Source organism: Macaca nemestrina, chromosome 10 (genome assembly GCF_043159975.1).
Source record: "Macaca nemestrina isolate mMacNem1 chromosome 10, mMacNem.hap1, whole genome shotgun sequence".
Lineage (NCBI taxonomy): Eukaryota > Metazoa > Chordata > Mammalia > Primates > Cercopithecidae > Macaca > Macaca nemestrina.
The window spans coordinates 109,791,704-109,811,925 of NC_092134.1; the positions used below are offsets into that span (position 1 = coordinate 109,791,704).

Below are 20,222 nucleotides of genomic sequence, written 5' to 3' on the forward strand. Positions count from 1 at the left end.
TGCACCTGTGGTCCTAGCTACTTGGGAGGCTGCAGTGGGAGGATCACTTGAGAGGTCAGGGCTGCAGTGAACTGTGATCTCGCCAGTGCACTTCAGCCTGGGCAACACAGCAAGATCTTGTCACACACACAAAAAAGAAGAACAACTCTTAGATTATTTCATCTTACATACTTAGCCTCCTGTTACAATGTTAGAGATCCAGTTTTTAGATTCACTAAGAAAGAATGATAGGAATAAGCATTCACTTAATTTAAAGGCCATTTCCCCCAATTAGTTGATATGTAATGCCTGCTGTAATTATTTAAGTAGGTGACATTAGGTTCTGTAAACTCAATTCTGGATGTCTTATGAGAAAGCTAGATATCAAGAAAGCCAAGAAACTCACTTCTCAGGAACAACTACTCTAATTCAAAGTTGACTGAGTTCCTACAATGTACTAGTCAGCATGTGTACAACCAAAAACTAGGAAAATCCTTTCCTGGCTGGGCGATGTGGCTCATGCCTGTAATTACAACACTTTCAGAGTCTCAGGTGAGAGAATTACTTGAGCCCAGGAGCTCAATACCAGCCTAGGCAACATAATGGGACCTCATCTGTTCAAAAAAAAAAATTAAACAATTAGCCAGGCATGGTGGTACATGCCTGTGATCCCAGCTACTTAGGAGGCTAAGGTGGCAGAATCGTTTGAGCCCAGGAGGTAGAGGCTGCTGTGAGCCAAGATCATGCCACTGCACTCCTGCCTGGGTGGCAGAGTGAGGCCATGTTTCAAAAGGAAGAAAAAAAAGAAAATTCGGCCAGGTGTGGTGGCTCACGCCTGTAATTCCAGCACTTTGGGAGGCTGAGGCGAGCAGATCATGAGGTCAGGAGATCAAGACCATCCTGGCCAACATGATGATACCCCATCTCTACTAAAAATACAAAAATTAGCTGGGCACAGTAGTACGTGCCTGTAACCCCAGCTACTCAGGAGGCTGAGGCAGGAGAATAGCTTGAACCAGGGAGTCAGAGGTTGCAGTGAGCCGAGATCGTGCCACTGCGCTCCAGCCTGGGTGACAGAGCAAGACTCCCTCAAGTTCCCACCAATTCTGATCTCTTTCTCATCTCTTATGGGTTGCAGGAATCCTCCCAATGCCTTCACAATATAGGCTGCCCAAGTTGCCTGCAAAACACATAGATAAGAGGAGACTCTCTTGATGCATCCAGCTGTTTTTGCTTTTGAATGTGACAGACTATCAGCTTTATCTTGTAAGAGAAAGTCAAGCATCAAATAGACTTATAGATCCAACCTCAGAGAAAAACAATAGTTCTTTTGGAAGAGAAAAAGGAGAGATTTGTAGAAAAGTTGACATTATTTCTAGTGCTATATTTATGTAGCAGGTGAGCAGACAACTTTAGCCAGGATGTTGGCTGCCCGTGTGGCATGAATTTGATTAGCTATAATGATTGCGTTAGATTTTTTTTTTTTTTTTTTTGAGACGGAAAGTCTCGCTCTGTCGCCCAGGCTGGAGTGCAGTGGCCGGATCTCAGCTCACTGCAAGCTCCGCCTCCCGGGTTTACGCCATTCTCCTGCCTCAGCCTCCCGAGTAGCTGGGACTACAGGCGCCCGCCACCTCGCCCGGCTAGTTTTTTGTATTTTTAGTAGAGACGGGGTTTCACCGTGTTAGCCAGGATGGTCTCGATCTCCTGACCTCGTGATCCGCCCGTCTCGGCCTCCCAAAGTGCTGGGATTACAGGCTTGAGCCACCGCGCCCGGCCAAGAATTGTTGTTAAAGCAAGGAATTTAATTTTTAGTTCAAATAAGTCCTCACTTTGAATAAACATGTAAATCATATCTGAATTCATATACTCTTATCCTTTTTGTAAGTATACATCAAAACGACATACAGAAAAACTGCTCAAATTGATAAAAAGGCAGCATTAATGAAATGAACAAAAAATAACCAGTTTATTTACTGGAAAAAGTTATGCATTACACCATATGCAGTTGGTAACATAAACCAAGATATAAGAAACGACATATTGGCTTCTGGTTATTTTCTTAGCACTGGAGTGCCTTTTCCAACCATTGAGTGCATGATCAGATTACACAAATACAAGCACATATCATGTGGATTCTCCCATGAGACATTATTCACTTAGGATTGTCTACAATAAAAAAAGTTAAAGTACAAGCAATAATAAATTCATAAGAATTTTTTGAATTTAAAACAAATGCATGTGTCTTTGAGAACTTTTTTTTGCAATTCATATTTTTAAAAATAACAACAAAAAAGTTTCTTAGATCAGTCTTTTAGGTCACGTTTTCATATGGTATTTATCAGTAGGTGGAAACACTTCACATCATTTAACCCCAAAAGGCATAATAATAAAACTGCAATTAAATGTAGGAACAGTGGAATCATTACAACAATAATACAGTGTACAAATCAAGGTTGGCCACACAATACACATGTTAATACTGGAAAGAAATACAGCATCAGAATAATGGATGGTTCATCACGTAAGCATAATCATGCAAATAAAAACAGAGTAGATTATAAAAATATCATGAGATTTTCAAATAATAATTGTTTGACTCTCATAGTCAAACCATGGAGCTTAAACATTTCATGGGAATAATGTTAAAATGATGTATTTCCTCTAAGATTGGCTGCATAAATCATACCTATGAACCCAATGGTTCATTTTATATCTCCATTATCTATCACTGAATAATTATTTTTAAATAAAATGATATTTCCCCTTACTTTATAGTTCTCTCATCTTTGTTTTAAAATGATTTTTTAAAAAGAAAAACATATTTACACTAAGAAGCACCAGATTTACTTCTCGGTGTTTTCATTAGAGAAAATGATCGAATAATAATTCTGAAAGAAAAAAAGTAAAAAATATGTTCTCAATGAGTGTTCTACAGCAATTAAATTCCAATCACAGGAATAATCTGGCTCAGCAGTTTATCCAGGCTTCAGTTTAAATAGGGCAAATTTTAAATAACTCAAGAAGTAAGGGATAAAAATACACCAAGGATTAGAGCCATGCATTTCAATATGGAAAGGAGACTAGATATAGATAACAATCTCCTTACACTCCTAATGGACAGAAGATCACAGAGAAATGAGACTTCTATAGTGTTCATCTTATGAATATGGGAAAGCTTACATGATGTGAAATAATTCATGCAAACATTTTACATTGCATATTTCTATGCACTCTCGCCCTTACACTAAAGGCAGTTAATTGCTCTTCTTCTTCTTAAGTAGAATATTCTGGAAAATTCTCAGTTGGGGAACATACTAAATATCTCTTTCATTACACTTTGAATAATACGGACGAAAGACATGTCTAGATGAAATCTTTCAGGTATTAACATAATAGGATCAGGTTACAAATGCAATACGTTAGGGACTCTGGCAGTTAAGTTGGCATATAAATAAAGATGAACTTAATTTTAGACACAACTCATCCGAGGGCATTATTACAGACAATGGAAAAGGTCACTCGGGAGCTAGATTGATCTTGTAGTTCCATAGAAGTTGATTTTAAGATAAAAAAGTACTTGTCAGTATCAGCACTGATCATGCTATCTGTCATAACCTATCATAACTCCAGTTCAACAGCTTTTTGAAGAATTATGTTCCCTTTACTTGAAAACATATTCTTTTACATTTTTTGCAGCCTTAAATGTAAGGATTACTTAAAATCACTCTAGTTTATAAACAAACAAAAAAACTGGAGGGCAACCTTTTTAAAATTGTGAACTTTATCCTATAAGTTTCTTTCAAATGTAGTCCTACTTCCTACCTACCATATCAATGTATTTGTGGCAGCCTGAGGTTGAACCCACCACAGCTCCTTACTGGAAATCCATCAGCTTCCCCCGATGTCACTGAGGGACAGATTGTAACTTTTGACTGATTATGACAATTATACATTAAAATTGACACTCATCCCAGAAGAAAAGGTATTTCATTTCTTCCTTTTCATGTTTTGTGATCTCCATTTGAGACATGTAGAGAACTTTAATTAATACAGAATATCAAGAAATTTCCATATTCTTAGGTTATTGGACCAATGTTTCATGCTTGTTTCAAACAGAAGGACTTCTCTGCACAAGGATATTTTCCAAAGCACGAAAAAGCAAATGTCGTAGACTGAAGATCCTTCTAAATAAAGACAAAATCTGAAATGCATTTGCCCCCACTGAGGGACTGCATACCTTCTATTTCTGAAGTATTCCTGAGGACATTGTTTTCTAGACTCCGACAATTGAAGTGTTTTAGTAAAAGTACTATATTCTGAACAATTTTAAAGATACCATAGAATATAGCTGGAAGAAAAAAATAATACCAACAATCCTTCTTTTTTTCCAACCAATATCTTGGAAAAATTAAGATTGCCATCCTATTTTCAAATACAAAATATTTTATGATTAACCAGTAAAACTTTAACGTATCTTAAAACTTAAAAGAATCACAGGATTATGAGCTCCCAGAACTGAAATGCATTCTCCTATCTTGCCACTTAATACTTACTAGACCACTAATGATATTCAATTTTTAAAAAACAACTATTCCTTATGATTTTCAATTTCCATGTTAATTTCCCAGTGTTAAAAATCTCTTTCCTAGAGTTACTATACATCCTTCACACTGAAGCCTTTTTCATTCTAGACTTAGTAACAATATCTTAGCTGATATCTATCATTTGTTAAATGTTCTTTTCTTGAAGACCACTATTGTACCTCCTCTTGGTTAGACTAAAGTATAATTTCTAAATAGGTCTTCTCTTATTTAACAGTTTTCCTTTTTCTCAAATTCTCCAAATTCCTTTTATTAGAATCCAGAATTGGATATATGAATGGGATCTAATGGATTATGTGTGGACGAGAAAGATCAAGCCAAGCTCCTTTATTTATGCCACTCAGCACTCAGGCCAGACAATTTATTGCTGCTTCTTATTTTTTGATTAAGGAAAATTCTCAGGAGAAAAGCATTTCTCCATACTATTCTTTTCAATATTGTAATTGTGCTTACTTTTTAAAAACTACCTGTTTACTTTGCCAACTACTTTTACTTAGTTAGCATTAATCTTTGCTCACTGTGTTTGCAATAATTAGCCAGTATTTTTTAGTGTATTTCTGCTGTTTATTTTTCCTCTCCAAGTATGTCTTCAATCAGTCTTAAAGAGGTTCATTCTTTTTGGTTCTCACTAGTTCTTCCACTTTTCAATTTCCTTTTGAATTCCTGATGTTATCTTTACAGATACTGATTTTTATCAACACTACACATATTGATTCATTTTAAATGCCTATAAATAAATAGAGATATGGCTCAGTTTAAACTATACTAAATGATGCCACAGTGTAAATACATGTTATTCTCTCTTACTTCTTAGGGACTATCACTTAATTTTGTGCTGAAAATGAGAAATGTATTTCCAAGTTTCTATAACTTCTTGGCAAAGATTCACTAAAATTATTATTTTCATAGAATTAGTATTTCAGAACAAGCCTTTCCCACTCTATGAAGATAAATAACTGAAATGAAACTAGTTTATAATAGACGTAATAATACACTTTGTATTGGAAGAAATACATGTTTTGTGTGTGACCCGGCTTTTCATGGAGTCCTAGATCCAGAGTTAGGGATAAAGAATGCAAATACAACATCGCCGACCGGCAGTACTGCCCCGTCCTCACACACAGACAGTACTTCCTGCTGAACTCCCAGTCCCCCAAACAAAACCGATGCAGTGATATAGGAACATGTTCTGAGGTACGTTTTAAAAAGGCATATATTTCCCTCAGGCACAAACAGTTTTTATTAAAAGTCAGCTTAGCAGCTATGCCACTTGTCAGGTCCAAATACATGGTGCTTGACAAAGGGGGAAAAATAAAAAAACAAAAAGTGAGGGCAGGGGTAAGCTTTCTTTCATTGAACTCTGATAAAATCCACAGTCACACCAATACTGGTACCAGACAGACACAACACCAATGAAATGAAGACAATGTTTAGGAACAGCAAGGCCATGCAGGTAGAAAAGAGCGGAAGGTTAGGCTGCTATGGTTCGGACCTTCGTGTTGAATCGTTTTGTTTCTGTTTCTGTACTTTAACCTGAATCCCTATTTTGGTGAAGAATTCAACTCTTTACTCCACGTTGCATAATAAATGACACTGTGGAAAATAGCACTCATATAAAGAACACAAAACGTCCTGGTTGCTTTGGTAATAGCGACCACTACTTAATAGGTGTATGACTGACAAAAGCTCCTGCAATGTGCTTTATGACTTACCATTTGGTCTCTGATGGACCACTCAATTTCTGTGCCACCCATGTCCGCTCAGTAAGCTGAGTGGCTCCTGGATCTCCTTTTTCAGTGCCCTACACTGGTAACTGTCCTTTGTGTTAACAGTGAGGGTCATTTTTGTTTTGAAGAGAAGTTACAGATGTCTTTACATGAAAAGGTAAACCCTTATGGTTTTAAATAAGTTAAGGCTACCTGACAAAGACAAGGAATCAGGGCTAGGAGCAATTGTGTGGGCAGCACTTGATGGTTAAGGAGCCCAAGAGTGTTAGACCTTTCAGCTCAGTTAGCTGTTTTCCTTGTTTGTCAGATTATGTGCAAAATAAATTTTGCTATGAAAATCCACTGCCTTAAATCAAGTCATAAAAGTTACCCAGCAGAATCTGTAAATTAACCAGGAACATGTATTATCTCAAGATAATAGAATGTTTGTAGGCACCTGAGTGTTTGTCAAAAGTAGACAATGAGCTAAGGTTTATTATCTATTGTTTTTTGGCAAGGAAGATTCGTTATGAAAAAACCTAACAACAACAAAACATACAATTTTAATCAAACTTTGAACACTCTCTGGGTAAATTAACTAATTAAAGGCTATCTTACATCTATGTATGTATATATTTTCCTATTTGTACTTGATACCTTTTATCAGGAAAGACTCAGTAGGACCCTGATTTTGGGAGAAGTAAAAAAAATCCTGGTCGTTAAATAAACACACCATTTTTTCCCCTTCAAGTTATTGAGCCTTCTTTAACGTTATCACACACATACACACACACAAAGGAGCAGCACCAGTACATCTACTCAACTGCGATGAAAAAATAAAATTAAAGATGCCATCAAAACTTGAATAAGTCAATAAATCATAACTTAGTCTCTTTCTTAGATTTACTTAGTAATGTCCAGTGAAGAACTCTAGTTAAAAATACAAAAACAAAACCCAGCAGTTAATAAGCTACTGATTAGAAAATAAGTGCATAAACAATACCAGCGTAGCAGCAAAATACAGTTATTGTTAACATTCTGATGCACCTCATTTATCATTTTGTGCAAGAAAAATGACCACAGTCTGGCCAATTCCAGATTTCAAACTAAATTCAAACTCATACTTAATTGAGCAAATTATGCTTATTTGAAAATAAATGAAGTAAATTCACTTCAGAGAAATTATTTTTGTAGACATAAATCATGTGGCAAACAAAGTACAAAATAAATATCAATGACAAAAATATTGGAATCAACTTCCCTAGCTGAATTTGGAGTGTGAGGAAAGATATTACAATATATGTATTTTACATGTCTTAGGTCTCTCTTATGCTATCGAGGTAAAGCCAGCCATCTGAGACATGTTTCCTGTTTCTCTTTTCTTCTTTTTAAACTTAAATGAACTGTAGCCATTTGATGGCAGAAGTTTATCTGTGACTCAGAGAAACCACAAATGTTTTATCACATCAGGGTCTGTGCTTCGTGTTCTTCTCAATTTTCTCTCGTCTTCCAAAATGACGGACATTAATCCAATTGTACATCTAACAACTGAGAAGAAAACACCCGCTGGATCTTGGGCAGTATCCTGTGTGTGGCTACAAAACTTCCACCCCAGATGTTCGTCCACAGGAGATGAAGACTAGGGGTGAGGAGGCTTGGAGAGACAGTGGAGAGGGGCGCACTGGGAGCTGGAATGTGGCTGCTCCTCAGGGAGAGCTGTGTCAGGACTGGAAAGGAGAAACAAGCACGTCAGCAAGAAACACGTTTCAAAGGGCCAGGCACAGTAGTAGGGGTTAGACAAGTTATTTTTGCATACATTTAAGAACATGAACAGAAATCTTGCACAGTAAATGGTTTCCATCTAAAGCATGCCAAGATAATGGTGGCTTTTCAAAACAAGGCATAAAAAAGAAAAATGAAATGTATTAAGGAAATGATATATGAAAGGCACTCTTTTTTTTTTTCTTTCTTTTCTTGCCCCCAGCATTTTACAGAAGTTCTTTTCAATTTTTGCACAGTGTTGTTCTCCTTGGTCTCTGCGTTAGCTGTAAGATTTCATGAGATCAGTTCTTTTCAAACTTTAATATGCATTCAAATTACCTGGGGATCTCAGTATAAAGGGCAGATTTGGATTCATTAGGTGTGGGGTGGGACCTGAGATTCTGCATTTTTAATGAGCTCCCACTGATGCTGGTGGTACTGGTAGGTTGACAAGGCTTTGGAGTTTAGAGGATTCTATAGTTATCTGGTAGATCCAGATTCACTAGGATAAAGAATTTGCCTGTGGAAGTCCAATTTGCTCTAAGGATTCCTGCTTGGGCTTGGAGGTATAAAAAATACAGAAGAGTTTTATATTTCACCTTTTTTTTTTTTTTTTTTTTAAGATGAGTCTTGCTCTTTTACCCAGGCAGATCACTGCAGCCTCCACCTCCCGGGTTCAAGCAATTCTCCTGCCTCAGCCTCCCAAGCAGCTGGGATTTCAGGCACGCACCACCATGCCCGGCCAATTTTTGTATTTTTAGTAGCGACGGGGTTTTGCCATATTGGCCAGACTGGTCTCAAACTCCTGACCTCAGGTGATCCACCTTTCTCGGCCTCCCAAAGTGTTGGGATTATAGGCATGAGCCACTGAGCCCAGCCTAACATTTCACATTTGTTAAGTATATAGTAGCTTTCCAAATGACCGCCTATGATAGCCTCTAGTTTGCATGAACCCGTGCTCAGGCCTATCAGTGTCTGGATGAATAATCTTGAAGAATAAAGAAGCAAAATCATTTGAGTTTCCTAGTATAAAATGACAAAACACATTTGGGTTTGGGCCTTTTAAAATGTGATTAGTGGCCGGGCACAGTGGCTCACACCTGTAATCCCAGCACTTTGGGAGGCCGGGGCGGGCGGATCATGAGGTCAAGAGATCGAGACCATCCTGACCAACATGGTGAAACCCTGTCTCTACTAAAAATACAAAAAAAAATTAGCTGGTCATGGTGGTGTGTGCCTGCAGTCCCAGCTACTTGGGAGGCTGAGGCAGGAGAACTGCTTGAATCTGGGAGGCAGAGATTGCAGTGAACCAAGATGGTGTCACTGCACTCCAACAGCCTCGCGACAGGGCGAGACTCCCTCTCAAACAAACAAACAAACAAACAAACAAAAAAATGAGACTAGCAGTGGGGGAATCACAACATGGGATTTTTTTTTTTTTTAATTAGAAAAGATGAGTATTTTTCTAAAACTCTTATTTTCCCTTAAACTATGAAAGTCAGTACTATATAATTCGTTTCTGCCAGAAGTGATGTTTGAGAGAATGATTCAAAGCTCATTATTACTATTTAAGCATAGCTTTTTAAAGCTAATATTGTTGGAGTCATTAAAATTAGTATTAAACAAATAATTTTTATCTTTGGTATTGAAATTATCCTTTATATCTCTTACATTTTAATACAAAATCGCAATTATGTAAAATATCTGATTGGCTTGAGGTTATTCTTACTTCCCAAACTTTTTAAAGTGCTGTAAATTTAGTTTAAAAGAAGATTTGCTGTTCTGTACTGGTTAAGACAAGCACTGATTGCCGGGCACGGTGGCTCACGCCTGTAATCCCAGCACTTTGGGAGGCCGAGATGGGCGGATCACGAGGTCAGGAGATCGAGTCCATTCTGGCTAACATGGTGACACCCCGTCTCTACTAAAAATACAATAAAAATTAGCCGGGCTTGGTGGTGGGCGCCTGTAGTCCCAGCTAGTCAAGAGGCTGAGGCAGGAGAATGGCGTGAACCCGGGAGGCAGAGGTTGGCAGTGAGCTGAGATCGCGCCATTGCACTCCAGCCTGCGTGACAGAGCGAGACTCCGTCTCAACAACAACAACAACAACAACAACAACAACAACAACAAAGACAAGCACTGATAAAAATTATTTTTCCTACCTATTTTTAAAATGTGGTAAGTAAACATGGGAGAACTGGAGCTTCAACAAAAAGCCTAAGAAAATAGTGCATAGTTTCATTTGTAAAATTTTTTGATAACGTCTCACTCTGTCCCCCAGGCAGGAGTGTAGTGGCACGATCTCGGCTCACTGCAACCTTCCCGTCCTGGGTTCAAGCAATTCTTCTGCTTTAGCCTCCCGAGTAGCTGGGATTACAGGCGCCCACCACCGCGTCTGGCTAATTTTTTTAATGTTTTTAGTAGAGACGAGGTTTCACCATGTTGGCCAGGCTGGTCTCGAACTCCTGACTTAAAGTGATCTGCCCACCTCGGCCTCCCAAAGTGCTGGGATTACACACGAGCCACCGTGCCTGGCCTCATTTATAAATTGGAAAATAAGGCCGGGCGCGGTGCCTCACGCCTGTAATCCCAGCACTTTGGGAGGCCCAGGCGGGCGGATCACGAGGTCAGGAGATAGAGACCATCCTGGCTAACATGGTGAAACCCCGTCTCTACTAAGAATGGCGTCAACCCAGGAGGCGGAGCTTGCAGTGAGCCGAGATCGCGCCAATGCACTCCAGCCTGAGGGTGACAGAGTGAGACTCCATCTCAAAAAAAAAAAAAAAAAAATTAATTAATTAATTAATTAAGAAACTCTTAGGCCTGTCGCAGTGGCTCTCGCCTGTAATCCCAGCACTTTGGGAGGCCGGGGCAGGAGAATCACCTGAGGTTGGGAGTTCAAGACCAGCCTGACCAACATGGAGAAACCCTGTCTCCACTAAAAATACAAATAATAACAATAATAATAATAATAAGCCGGGCGTCGTGACACATGCCTGTAATCTCAGCTACTCTGGAGGCTGAGGCAGGAGAATTGCTTGAACCCGGGAGGTGGAGGTTGTGGTGAGCCGAGACCATGCCATTGCACTCCAGCCTGGTTAACAATAGCAAAACTCCGACTCAAAAACAGAAAAGAAAATCTTTAAAAAAGAAAACAGAAAATAATATATGGCAAGATTCATGCTTGACCCTCCAAACGGAGTTTGACGGCCTGGGAAACAGCAGGTTACAGGTCAGACTTTCCCACGGACCTAACAGTTTCTTTCTGTAAATATGCATGACTTAGAGCTAATTTCTTTTTTTTAAGTGTTTTATTTCTTCTTTTTACTTTATTTTAATATGGAACGCTTCACTAATTTGTGTCATCCTCGTGCAGGGGTCATGCTAATCTCTGTATCATTCCAATTTTACTATATGTGCTGTGGAAGTCAGCACCAGAACTAATTTCTTTTTAGGGAATTAAACATATTATGCAATGTGATTATGGCAAGTAACGCAGAATGGTCACATTACACAAGAAAGATATGGGGTTGTTTTTTATCTTTTCTTTTCTTTTGAGCAGAATCTCACTTTGTCGCCCAGGATGGAATGCAGTGGCGCGATCTCAGCTCACTACAACCTCTGCCTCCTGGGTTCAAGCAATTCTAGTGCCTCAGCCTCCTGAGTAGCTGGGATTACAGGCCTGTGCCACCACACCTGGCTAATTTTTGTATTTTTAGTAGAGACGGAGTTTCACCATGTTGCCCAGGCTGGTCTTGAACTCGAACCTCAAGTGATCAGCCTGCCTCAACTTCCCGAAGTGCTAGGATTACAGGCATGAGCCACCATGTCCGCCCAAGAAAGATATGTTTTTGAAGACCTTGTGTAATCCAATACTCTTTTTTTTTTTTTGAGACAGTCTCAATCTGTCGCCCGGCCTGGAGTGCAGTGGTGCGATCTGGGCTCACTGCAACCTCCACCTCCCAGGTTCAAGTGATTCTCCTGCCTCAGCCTCCCGAGTAGCTGGGACTACAGGCACATGCCACCACACCCGGCTAATTTTTTGTATTTTTTGTATTTTTTTTTTTTTTTTTTTAGTAGAGACAGGGTTTCACTGTGTTAGCCAGGATAGTCTCGAACTCCTGACCTTGGGATCCGCCCGCCTTGGCCTCCCAAAGTGTTGGGATTACAGGCGTGAGCCACTGCGCCTGGCCTCGGTACTCTTTTTGATAAAGGAGGACAAATATTTCTGCTTGACCAGCTGAAGTGTGTAACAATAGCTTAAATATGGGTTACAACTCACTTTGCCTCACATCTTGACCTTACATCATTCGTGATGATTTAAACATTTTTTCACTCCTTTAGATAGATTTCTCATATAAAGTGAGTTATTATCTATAGTATTATATTTTTAATTTGCATAAAATGCTGCAATCCCATGGTGTATATTATGTGTAAATTAACCTGTAAAACACACGTTCTTGGCTTACAGGTTAAGATACTATTTCTTGGATATAAATATTTGATAAATTATAATCATTTAAGTCATAGAATGAATTCAGTTTCAGTTGTGATTGCTAAATATTTTCAAGAGTCCACTTGTTATTCAACATTTACCATTGATTTTACTTTACATAGGTAGATCACGTTGTAAACAGCAAGTTTAGGAAACTGTTACTAAGATATAAAATTGGATACCTCTTCAGGAAGTTTCTTTTTTTTTTCCCAAGTGGAAAACTACTTGATAGAAGGGAAGTGTTAAATACCAAACAACTCTATATATTTCAATATTATATCCAAGGCTATAAACCTTGGGCATTCCTTTCATATTATAGTATCTATTATCTATAAACAGTTTTGATAATTTAGCTCTACAATGGAATCAGCCTGTACAAAGTATACATGGAAATGTTCTACTTTCTTTCTTTTTTTGGAGACAGGGTCGTCTTCTGCCACCCAAGCTGGAACACAGTGGCACAATCTCGGCTCACTGCTGCCTTGAACTCCTAGGCTCAAACGATCCTCCCACCGCAGCCTCCTGACTAGCTGGGACTACAGATGCAGCCCACTATGCCTAATTTTTGTATTTTTTTTAAAGGACAGGGTTTCACCAAGTTGCCTAGGCTGGTCTGGAAATCCTGGGCTCCAGTGATCTTCCCACTTTGGCCTCCCAATGTGCTGGGACTACAGAGGTGAGTCACTGTGCCCAACTGAAAAGTTCTACATTATTAAATGTGAGAAAATGCTCTTTTATTAAAAAAATCATTCACCTTAAAAGCTGTTTGAATATATGTATAAACTGAGGGAAGTACAAAATAATTTTTTTTTTTTTTTTTTTAAGATAGAGTCTCACTCTGTCGCCCAAGTTGGAGTGCTTGGTTCACTGCAACCTCTGCCTCCCTGGTCCAAGTGATTCTCCTGCCTCAGCCTCCCAAGGAGCTGGGATTACAGTTGCCTGCCACCATGCCCAGCTAATTTATGTCTTTTTAGAAGAGAAGGGGTTTCACAATGTTGGCAAGGCTGGTCTCAAACTCCTGACCTCAGGTGATCCGCCCACCTTGGCCTCCCAAAGTACTGGGATTACAGGCATGAGCCACCACACCCAGCACTGAAAATCATTTTTCAAAATGAGAAACAGAACACCTGATGTGAAATAACTCAACATTCTTAGCACATCTTCTATTTCCCATTAAACAAATATTCCTTTTCGTTTGAGGGAAAAGGAATCATGGTGGGTGATTTCCATACTCTCACTTTGTTCCTCACAGTGTAACTGAAACAGATTTCTCTTCTGCAGTGCAGCCACCTGTGGTGGTAGGTAGGAGTCACTGGGCTCAGTTGTGTTCAGGATATGTGACCTTGAACAAGTCATTTTACCTTCCCAAACCTTGAATTCATCACATAAAAATGGGTGTAAGGCCAGGGGTGGTGGCTCATGCTTGTAACCCCAGTACTTTGGGAGGCTGAGGCGGGCAGATCACTGGAGGTCAGGAGTTCAAGAGCAGCCTGGCCAACATGGTGAAACCCTGTCTCTACTAAAAATACAAAAATCAGCTGGGTGTGGTGGCGCACACCTGAAATTGCAGCTACTTGGGTGGTTGCGGCAGGAGAATCGCTTGAACCCAGGAGGTGGAGGTTCCTGTGAGTCAAGGTCACGCCACTGCACTCCAGCCTGGGCAACAGAGGGAGACTCCGTCTCAAAACAAAAACAAAAACAAAAGCCAAAAATTAAACCAAACAAAAACAACAAAAAAATGGGTGTAATAACTGGCTCACCCCTTACGGGAGGTTACATGCCTGGAATCCCAGCACTTTGGGAGGCTGAGGCGGGTGGATCATGAGGTCAGGAGATCGAGACCATCCTGGCTAACATGGTGAAACCCCATCTCTACTAAAAATACAAAAAAAATTAGCTGGGCATGGTGGGGGACGCCTGCAGTCCCAGCTACACAGGAGGCTGAGGCAGGAGAATGGCGTGAACTCGGGAGGTGGAGCTTGCAGTGAGCCGAGATCGCGCCACTGCACTCCAGCCTGGGTGACAGAGCGAGACTCTGTCTCAAAAAAAAAAAAAAAAAAAAAAAAGAACTGAAACCTTGTCTGGTTTATACTAAGAATTCAAATGTTGGCTATGGGTTAACTTTTCTGCCAAGAAGGAGTAAAAAGGGCAATGAAAGTATTAACATTGACCCATTTAGCAGTGGGTATGGGTGGGAAGAGAGTCAGTCATCATCCCAGCAACTTTGAAAAGGAGCCTTTTCAGATCTATATGCATTTAATCATTTCTTTATGCAGACCACGACCGGGAACAGTAGAATTGGGCTCTAGATCAGGCTGTATTCATGTGGGTAGAAACTGGAAACATTTGAGAAGCTGGAAATATTTGCAATTCATTAAATTGCTTTTCTTTGAAGTAAATCATCCCTGTGGCAGTAGTAAGCAACCTAAATTCATTAATCTCAGAACAGATGGAACTAGACTACATAATTGTTTAGTCAAACTGGTTCTCAAAAAACAAGCAAGGTGGAAAAAAAAAAGTTAAAAAATCTCCTGCTAGCCTTTCAATTTCCTATTTAATGGAAACACTTAAAGCAGTAGTCTTCTGAGGCAGGAGGATTGCTTGAGCCCAGGGTTCAAGTCCAGTTTGGGCAACCTAGCCAGACCCAATCTGAAACAAACAAGCAAACGAAACAGTAGCCTGCTCCATGCTTTCTTCAAGCAAATTAGAGAGGTTAAGAGATTGCAGATCTTTGTCTTGAGGAATGGGAAGATACTAAAAGAGTATTGATAACAGTTCCCGAGCAGACACTCCAAGCCAGGAGTGTGCCTCACTGAATTCCCCCAATAACTACTGTCACCTGAACTTTACTAGTGAAGAAATGGAATCTTAGCCAGCAAAAGAAATTTTCCAAAATTAAACAACTAGTGGGTATTAGAGGTGGGATTTCAACCCAAGCAACCGGATTCCAGAGCTCATTCACTCATTCGGGTATAATCAATATTCAGTGAACAGCTGTCATGTGCCCAGCACTGACCCAGGCCCTGGGTAAGGGCTGGGGGTGCTTGGTAGAGAATGGACTGTAGGTGAAGAGCCTATGTTCTTAACCGCGACACATGTAGAATCCCACTGAGACGAGTTTGAATATTTACATTCAGTTACTTACATAACTGAGATAAATCTATAATTATACTATCATTCTTTCTTTTCTTTTTTTTTTTCCTTTTTTGGGACAGAGTCTCGCTCTGTCACCAGGCTGGAGTGCAGTGGCACCATCTTGGTTCACTGCAACCTCCGCCTCCCGGGTTCAAGTGATTATTCTGCCTCAGCCTCCTGAATAGCTGCGACTATAGGCACACGCCACCATGCCCCGCTAAGTAGAGACAGGGTTTCACCATGTTAGCCAGGATGGTCTCGATCTCTTGACCTCGTGATCCGCCCACCTCGGCCTCCCAAAGTGCTGGGATTACAGGCGTGAGCCACCGCACCCGGCCGCGAAGAATCTTTCTTAAAGCCCTGTTGCTGAAGGTGGTTGGAACAATCAACTAAAAGACACCAATTGGAAACTGCTGGCTAGTAACCTATTTTATAATGTATTTTTCTTTTTATTTATTTATTTGTTTTTTGAGACAAGGTTTCGCTCTGTTACCGAGGCTGGAGCACAGTGGTGCAATCACAGCTCGCTGCAGCCTTGACCTCACCAGCTCAAGCGATCCTCCCACCTCAGCTTCCTAAATAGCTGGGACTACAGGCATGTGCCATTACACGTGGCTGATTTAAAAAAAAATGTTTGTAGAGGTTGGGGGGGCGGTCTCCCTGTGTGTTGCCCAGACTGGTCTCGAAGTTCTGGGTTCAAGCCCTCCTCCCACGTCAGCCTCCCAAAGTGCTGGGATTACAGGCTTTAGCCACGACACCTGGCCAGTAATGTACCTTTCTGTGCTAACTCAATGTTCCACTGATAAAACTGGCTGCACAATCAGCTCTGAGACCATGTGACACTTGGGCTTCAGCTGCCACTGTGCTTCCACACTTGTGGCACCCCAGCTCCCCTGGCTCTGACCCCGACCACGTGTAGCCTGCTACTGACATCTACTCCTCAGACACACATGGAAAGTGTTTGGGCCTGCCCCTGCTCAAAAGAAGCCTTCCCCTGGTAGAAGGGCAACAGCTGTGATAAGGAGACAACACTGAGGAGACGATGAAAACCACAACCAGACTACTAAAGTCTGGCACCATCAGAGGCCAGGTGGCTGAAGATGAAGCATTCCAGGATGGAGGCGAGGTCCTGATGGAATGCTGAGATGCTATGTGGAGGTTCACCAGGATGGAGGGCAATTCATGACTGATTTGGAAAGCTTTCCTTTGGAATCGGAATTGTCAGCAAACTCTCCAGTTAGTGTTCAGGGACTGTGCAAACCTGCTTTTACAATTTTTCAAGTAATCTCACATAAAGTTCACTGTCACAGCAAATATTTTCTTTTGAATGCTGACTACAATGTTTTCCTCTACCTTTCAAATTTAGTTTTTACCAAGGCTACTGCGTGGACAGAGAACAGAAACACAGAAACACTTTTACACAGCTGTTTTGTCTGTCTGTCTATCCATCGACAGGGTCTTGCTCTGTCACCCAGACTGGAGTGCAGTGATGTGATTTTACTCACTGTAACTGCAAATCCATGAACTCAAGCAATCCTCCTGCCTCAGCCTCCCAAAAGTGCTGAGATTACAGGCGTGAGGCACTGCACCCAGCCTTTGTATCTAATCCTTTATATTCTTCCTATCTTCCTGTTTGTTGGCCTGAGATACATATCTTTTTAATTTTTTAATTTTTTTTTTTTTTTTTAGATGGACTCTCTCTCTGTCATCTAGGTTGGAGTGCAGTGGCACCATCTTAGCTCACTGCAACCTCCACCTCCCGGGTTCAAGTGATTCTCTTGTCTCAGCCTCCCGAGTAGCTGGGATTGCAGGCATGTGCCACCACGTCTGGCTAATTTTTGTATTTTTAGTAGAGACGGGGTTTCACCACGTTGCCCAGGCTGGTCTCAGACTCCTGACCTCAGGTAATCCCTCTGCCTTAGCCTCCCGAAGTGCTGGGATTACAGCTGTGAGTCATCACGGCTGGCCTATTTAAACATTTTAAGTTTTATTTTACTGTGGGTTTTGTTTTGTTTTGTTTTTTAGCGACAGGATCTTACTCACCAGGCAGGTGTGCAGTGGTGTGATCATAGCTCGCTGCAGCCTTGAACTCCCAGGCTCAAGCGATTGATCCTCCTACCTCAGCCTCCTAAGTAGCGGGGATTTTACTTTTTTAAATTGACAAATAATAATTGTACATATTCATGGAGTATATAGTGATGTTTTAATACGTATAATGTATAGGAATCAAAGCAAGTCAATTAGTATATTGGTGTCCCTTGGATTCCATAGGAAAATAAATATATTTTAAAGACAAAAGACAAAAGAAAATGAAAAGTAGGACAAACATCATAACAATTCCAGCTTTTATTTTTTGGAAAGGAATGAAACAGTGGACTAATCCAAGTATTTACACAGACAAAGGGGCTGAACGTAGCCTGTAGACTACCAGCTGGCAGCCAGCAAAATAAACCCCAGCTCTCTTGTATTCCCATTGGGAACACAGGGACTGCAGGTGTCCAATGTGTGTCTATGTAACCCACACTTGAAATAAAATATAGCAAAACATAAGGATGCCTAGGCAGTTCAGGTGTTGGAAAGTGGAGCTGGGGTCTATGGATCTGACATGCAGCTGGGTGGGAAGGGAAAGGACATCTGAATTTACCTGACAGTCGGGCAGTCTTGCCTCCCGGCTAGTTGTGAGCACTGTGGCGGTACGGAGGCAGCAGGCTGCTGACAATCTACAAGAAACTGATAAATTAGACATGTATACAAAGAGATGACAGAGCAAGGTGTTAGTAACAGTGACTAAAGCAGCTGCCTGAGAGATTTAGTGAGGAATGTGCATTCACACAGAAACATCCTGATTCAGCTTTTTTTTTTTTTTTTTTTCTTGAATGATGCCAATAGAAAAGACAGGTTTTTTTTTTTTTTCTTAAATACAGTACTAAAAAATTAGTGACACAGCATTAGTAGCGAGATTTCTCAAGTACATTAGGACATATGTGATCATTTATCTTTGGTATTTTGTTATATCTAAAAATAAAGGGTCTATTAATATAATGAAAGATCTTCCAGTTCTAAACTTGAATGTGGTGGTGGTGGTTAATTGCTTAGCACTTAGATCTGTTACTCCAAAATGGAACGTATTCAGATAACTGACTTTACTGTCAGGACACATGGACATATTGTCAGTCCCATAGGTAACTTGAGAAAAGTGTGCAATATAATCTTTTCTATAATTAGTAGAATCTTAATTGAACAAGGAAATCATCTTTACAGTTTTCTGAAAATTGATTTTATATATTGAAAGTAGAATTGTTGGCAGAAATCTTAGAATGTCTATTACATAGTAAATTGTTAGTGACTTGGACTAGAGCACTAACCTGAATAAGAACTCCACTTTATTTTGTTTTTATCATTTTAAAGTCACACAGTATAACATACTAGGTTAACAAAGTGCTAGCTAGTAAAAATCAAGCTTTAGCTGGGTTAATCATCTACTCCAAGAAAGCAGCGCCTGGTGTTCTAAAAAAAAATCAAAGAGCAGTCTGTTTACTGGTACTAGGTGACTATATTAGAATCATGCAAGAAGCTGGTTAGAAATGCATATACATCATATTTCTTTTGCAAACAAGATTAGAATTAAACTTAAAAATTCTTCTTAAATAATTGAAGCATTTCCTCTTGCCCACTGCTTAGACTATGTATTTGCTTAGCAAATCCCTTTCCTTATATGTGTTTGTTTGTTTATTTGAGACAGAGTTTTGCTCTTGTTGCCCAGGCTGGAGTGCAATGGCTTAATCTTAGCTCACTGCAAACTCCGCCTCCTGGGTTCAGGCGATTCTCCTGCCTCAGCCTCCACAGGAGCAGGGATTACAGGCATGTGCCACCACACCTGGCTCATTTTATATTTTTAGTAGAGATGGGGTTTCACCATATTGGTCAGGCTGGTCTCGAACTCCTGACCTCAGGTAATCCACCTGCCTCGGCCTCCCAAAGTGCCGGGATTACAGGCGTGAGCCCCTGCGCCCAGCCTCCTTATATGTTATGTAAATACTATTTAATCCACATTATCACAAATTCTGGATTTACAGCCTTAACGAGGCTCTACTGATTTTTACATTTAAAGTCTTCTATTTAAATATCACCTGTTTTAAAGCTAATATATTCTATTATAAAAAAGCCTGCCTATATAGTTATACAATTCCAGAATTTAAAATTCAAAAAAACTGCTGATGCTTTTCCAGAAATACACTAAAACTGTTTGTGATGCAAAGCAGAATACAATATAAGGCAGGCTTGATTTTTGTTCACTCAAGAAAACATTACTGAAGGGACCCTTTTATATGGTGGGCTTTGTTGCCATCTTACTAATTAGCACATCTTAACAGGAACAAGGAGATCTGATTTTTGTTTAGTAGCTGGTGTTCAGATGATCATATGCTGTAAAAGTCTTTCAAATGTAACAAATCTGTTTTCTCAGATTGAGGAAATTCCTTTTTTAACTCTATTATCCCATTTTGCAGCATTGATTAGCTCCAGATTCCCTTTTGTAGAAACTCA

At 40.1% G+C, this 20,222-nt stretch overlaps 1 protein-coding gene and 1 non-coding gene across 9 annotated transcripts in view; both read right to left on the reverse strand.

Annotated features, from left to right (window-relative positions):
* Positions 1-1,921: 1,921 nt before the first annotated feature.
* The window catches only part of LOC105484277 (BICD cargo adaptor 1), a 308,598-nt gene continuing 290,297 nt past the window's right edge, over positions 1,922-20,222 (reverse strand). For 3 of the 8 annotated variants that reach the window (XR_003018633.2, XM_011745776.3, XM_011745773.3), the window contains 2 exons: positions 18,322-18,397; positions 1,922-8,013 (listed from right to left, as the gene is read on the reverse strand). Coding sequence is in view for 7 of the 8 variants with exons in the window: in XM_011745773.3 (XP_011744075.1) it covers positions 7,926-8,013; positions 18,322-18,397 (164 nt within the window). In the remaining variant the exon portion in view is untranslated. Of the gene's footprint in view, positions 8,014-15,824; positions 18,201-18,321; positions 18,408-20,222 lie in introns of those variants that run through there. The other 5 variants (XM_011745774.3, XM_071071912.1, XM_071071914.1 and 2 more) reach the window with 5 other exon arrangements.
* LOC112427170 (U6 spliceosomal RNA) lies at positions 11,381-11,482 on the reverse strand. The gene has a single exon (XR_003018644.1). It is a non-coding gene; the product is annotated as a U6 spliceosomal RNA (small nuclear RNA).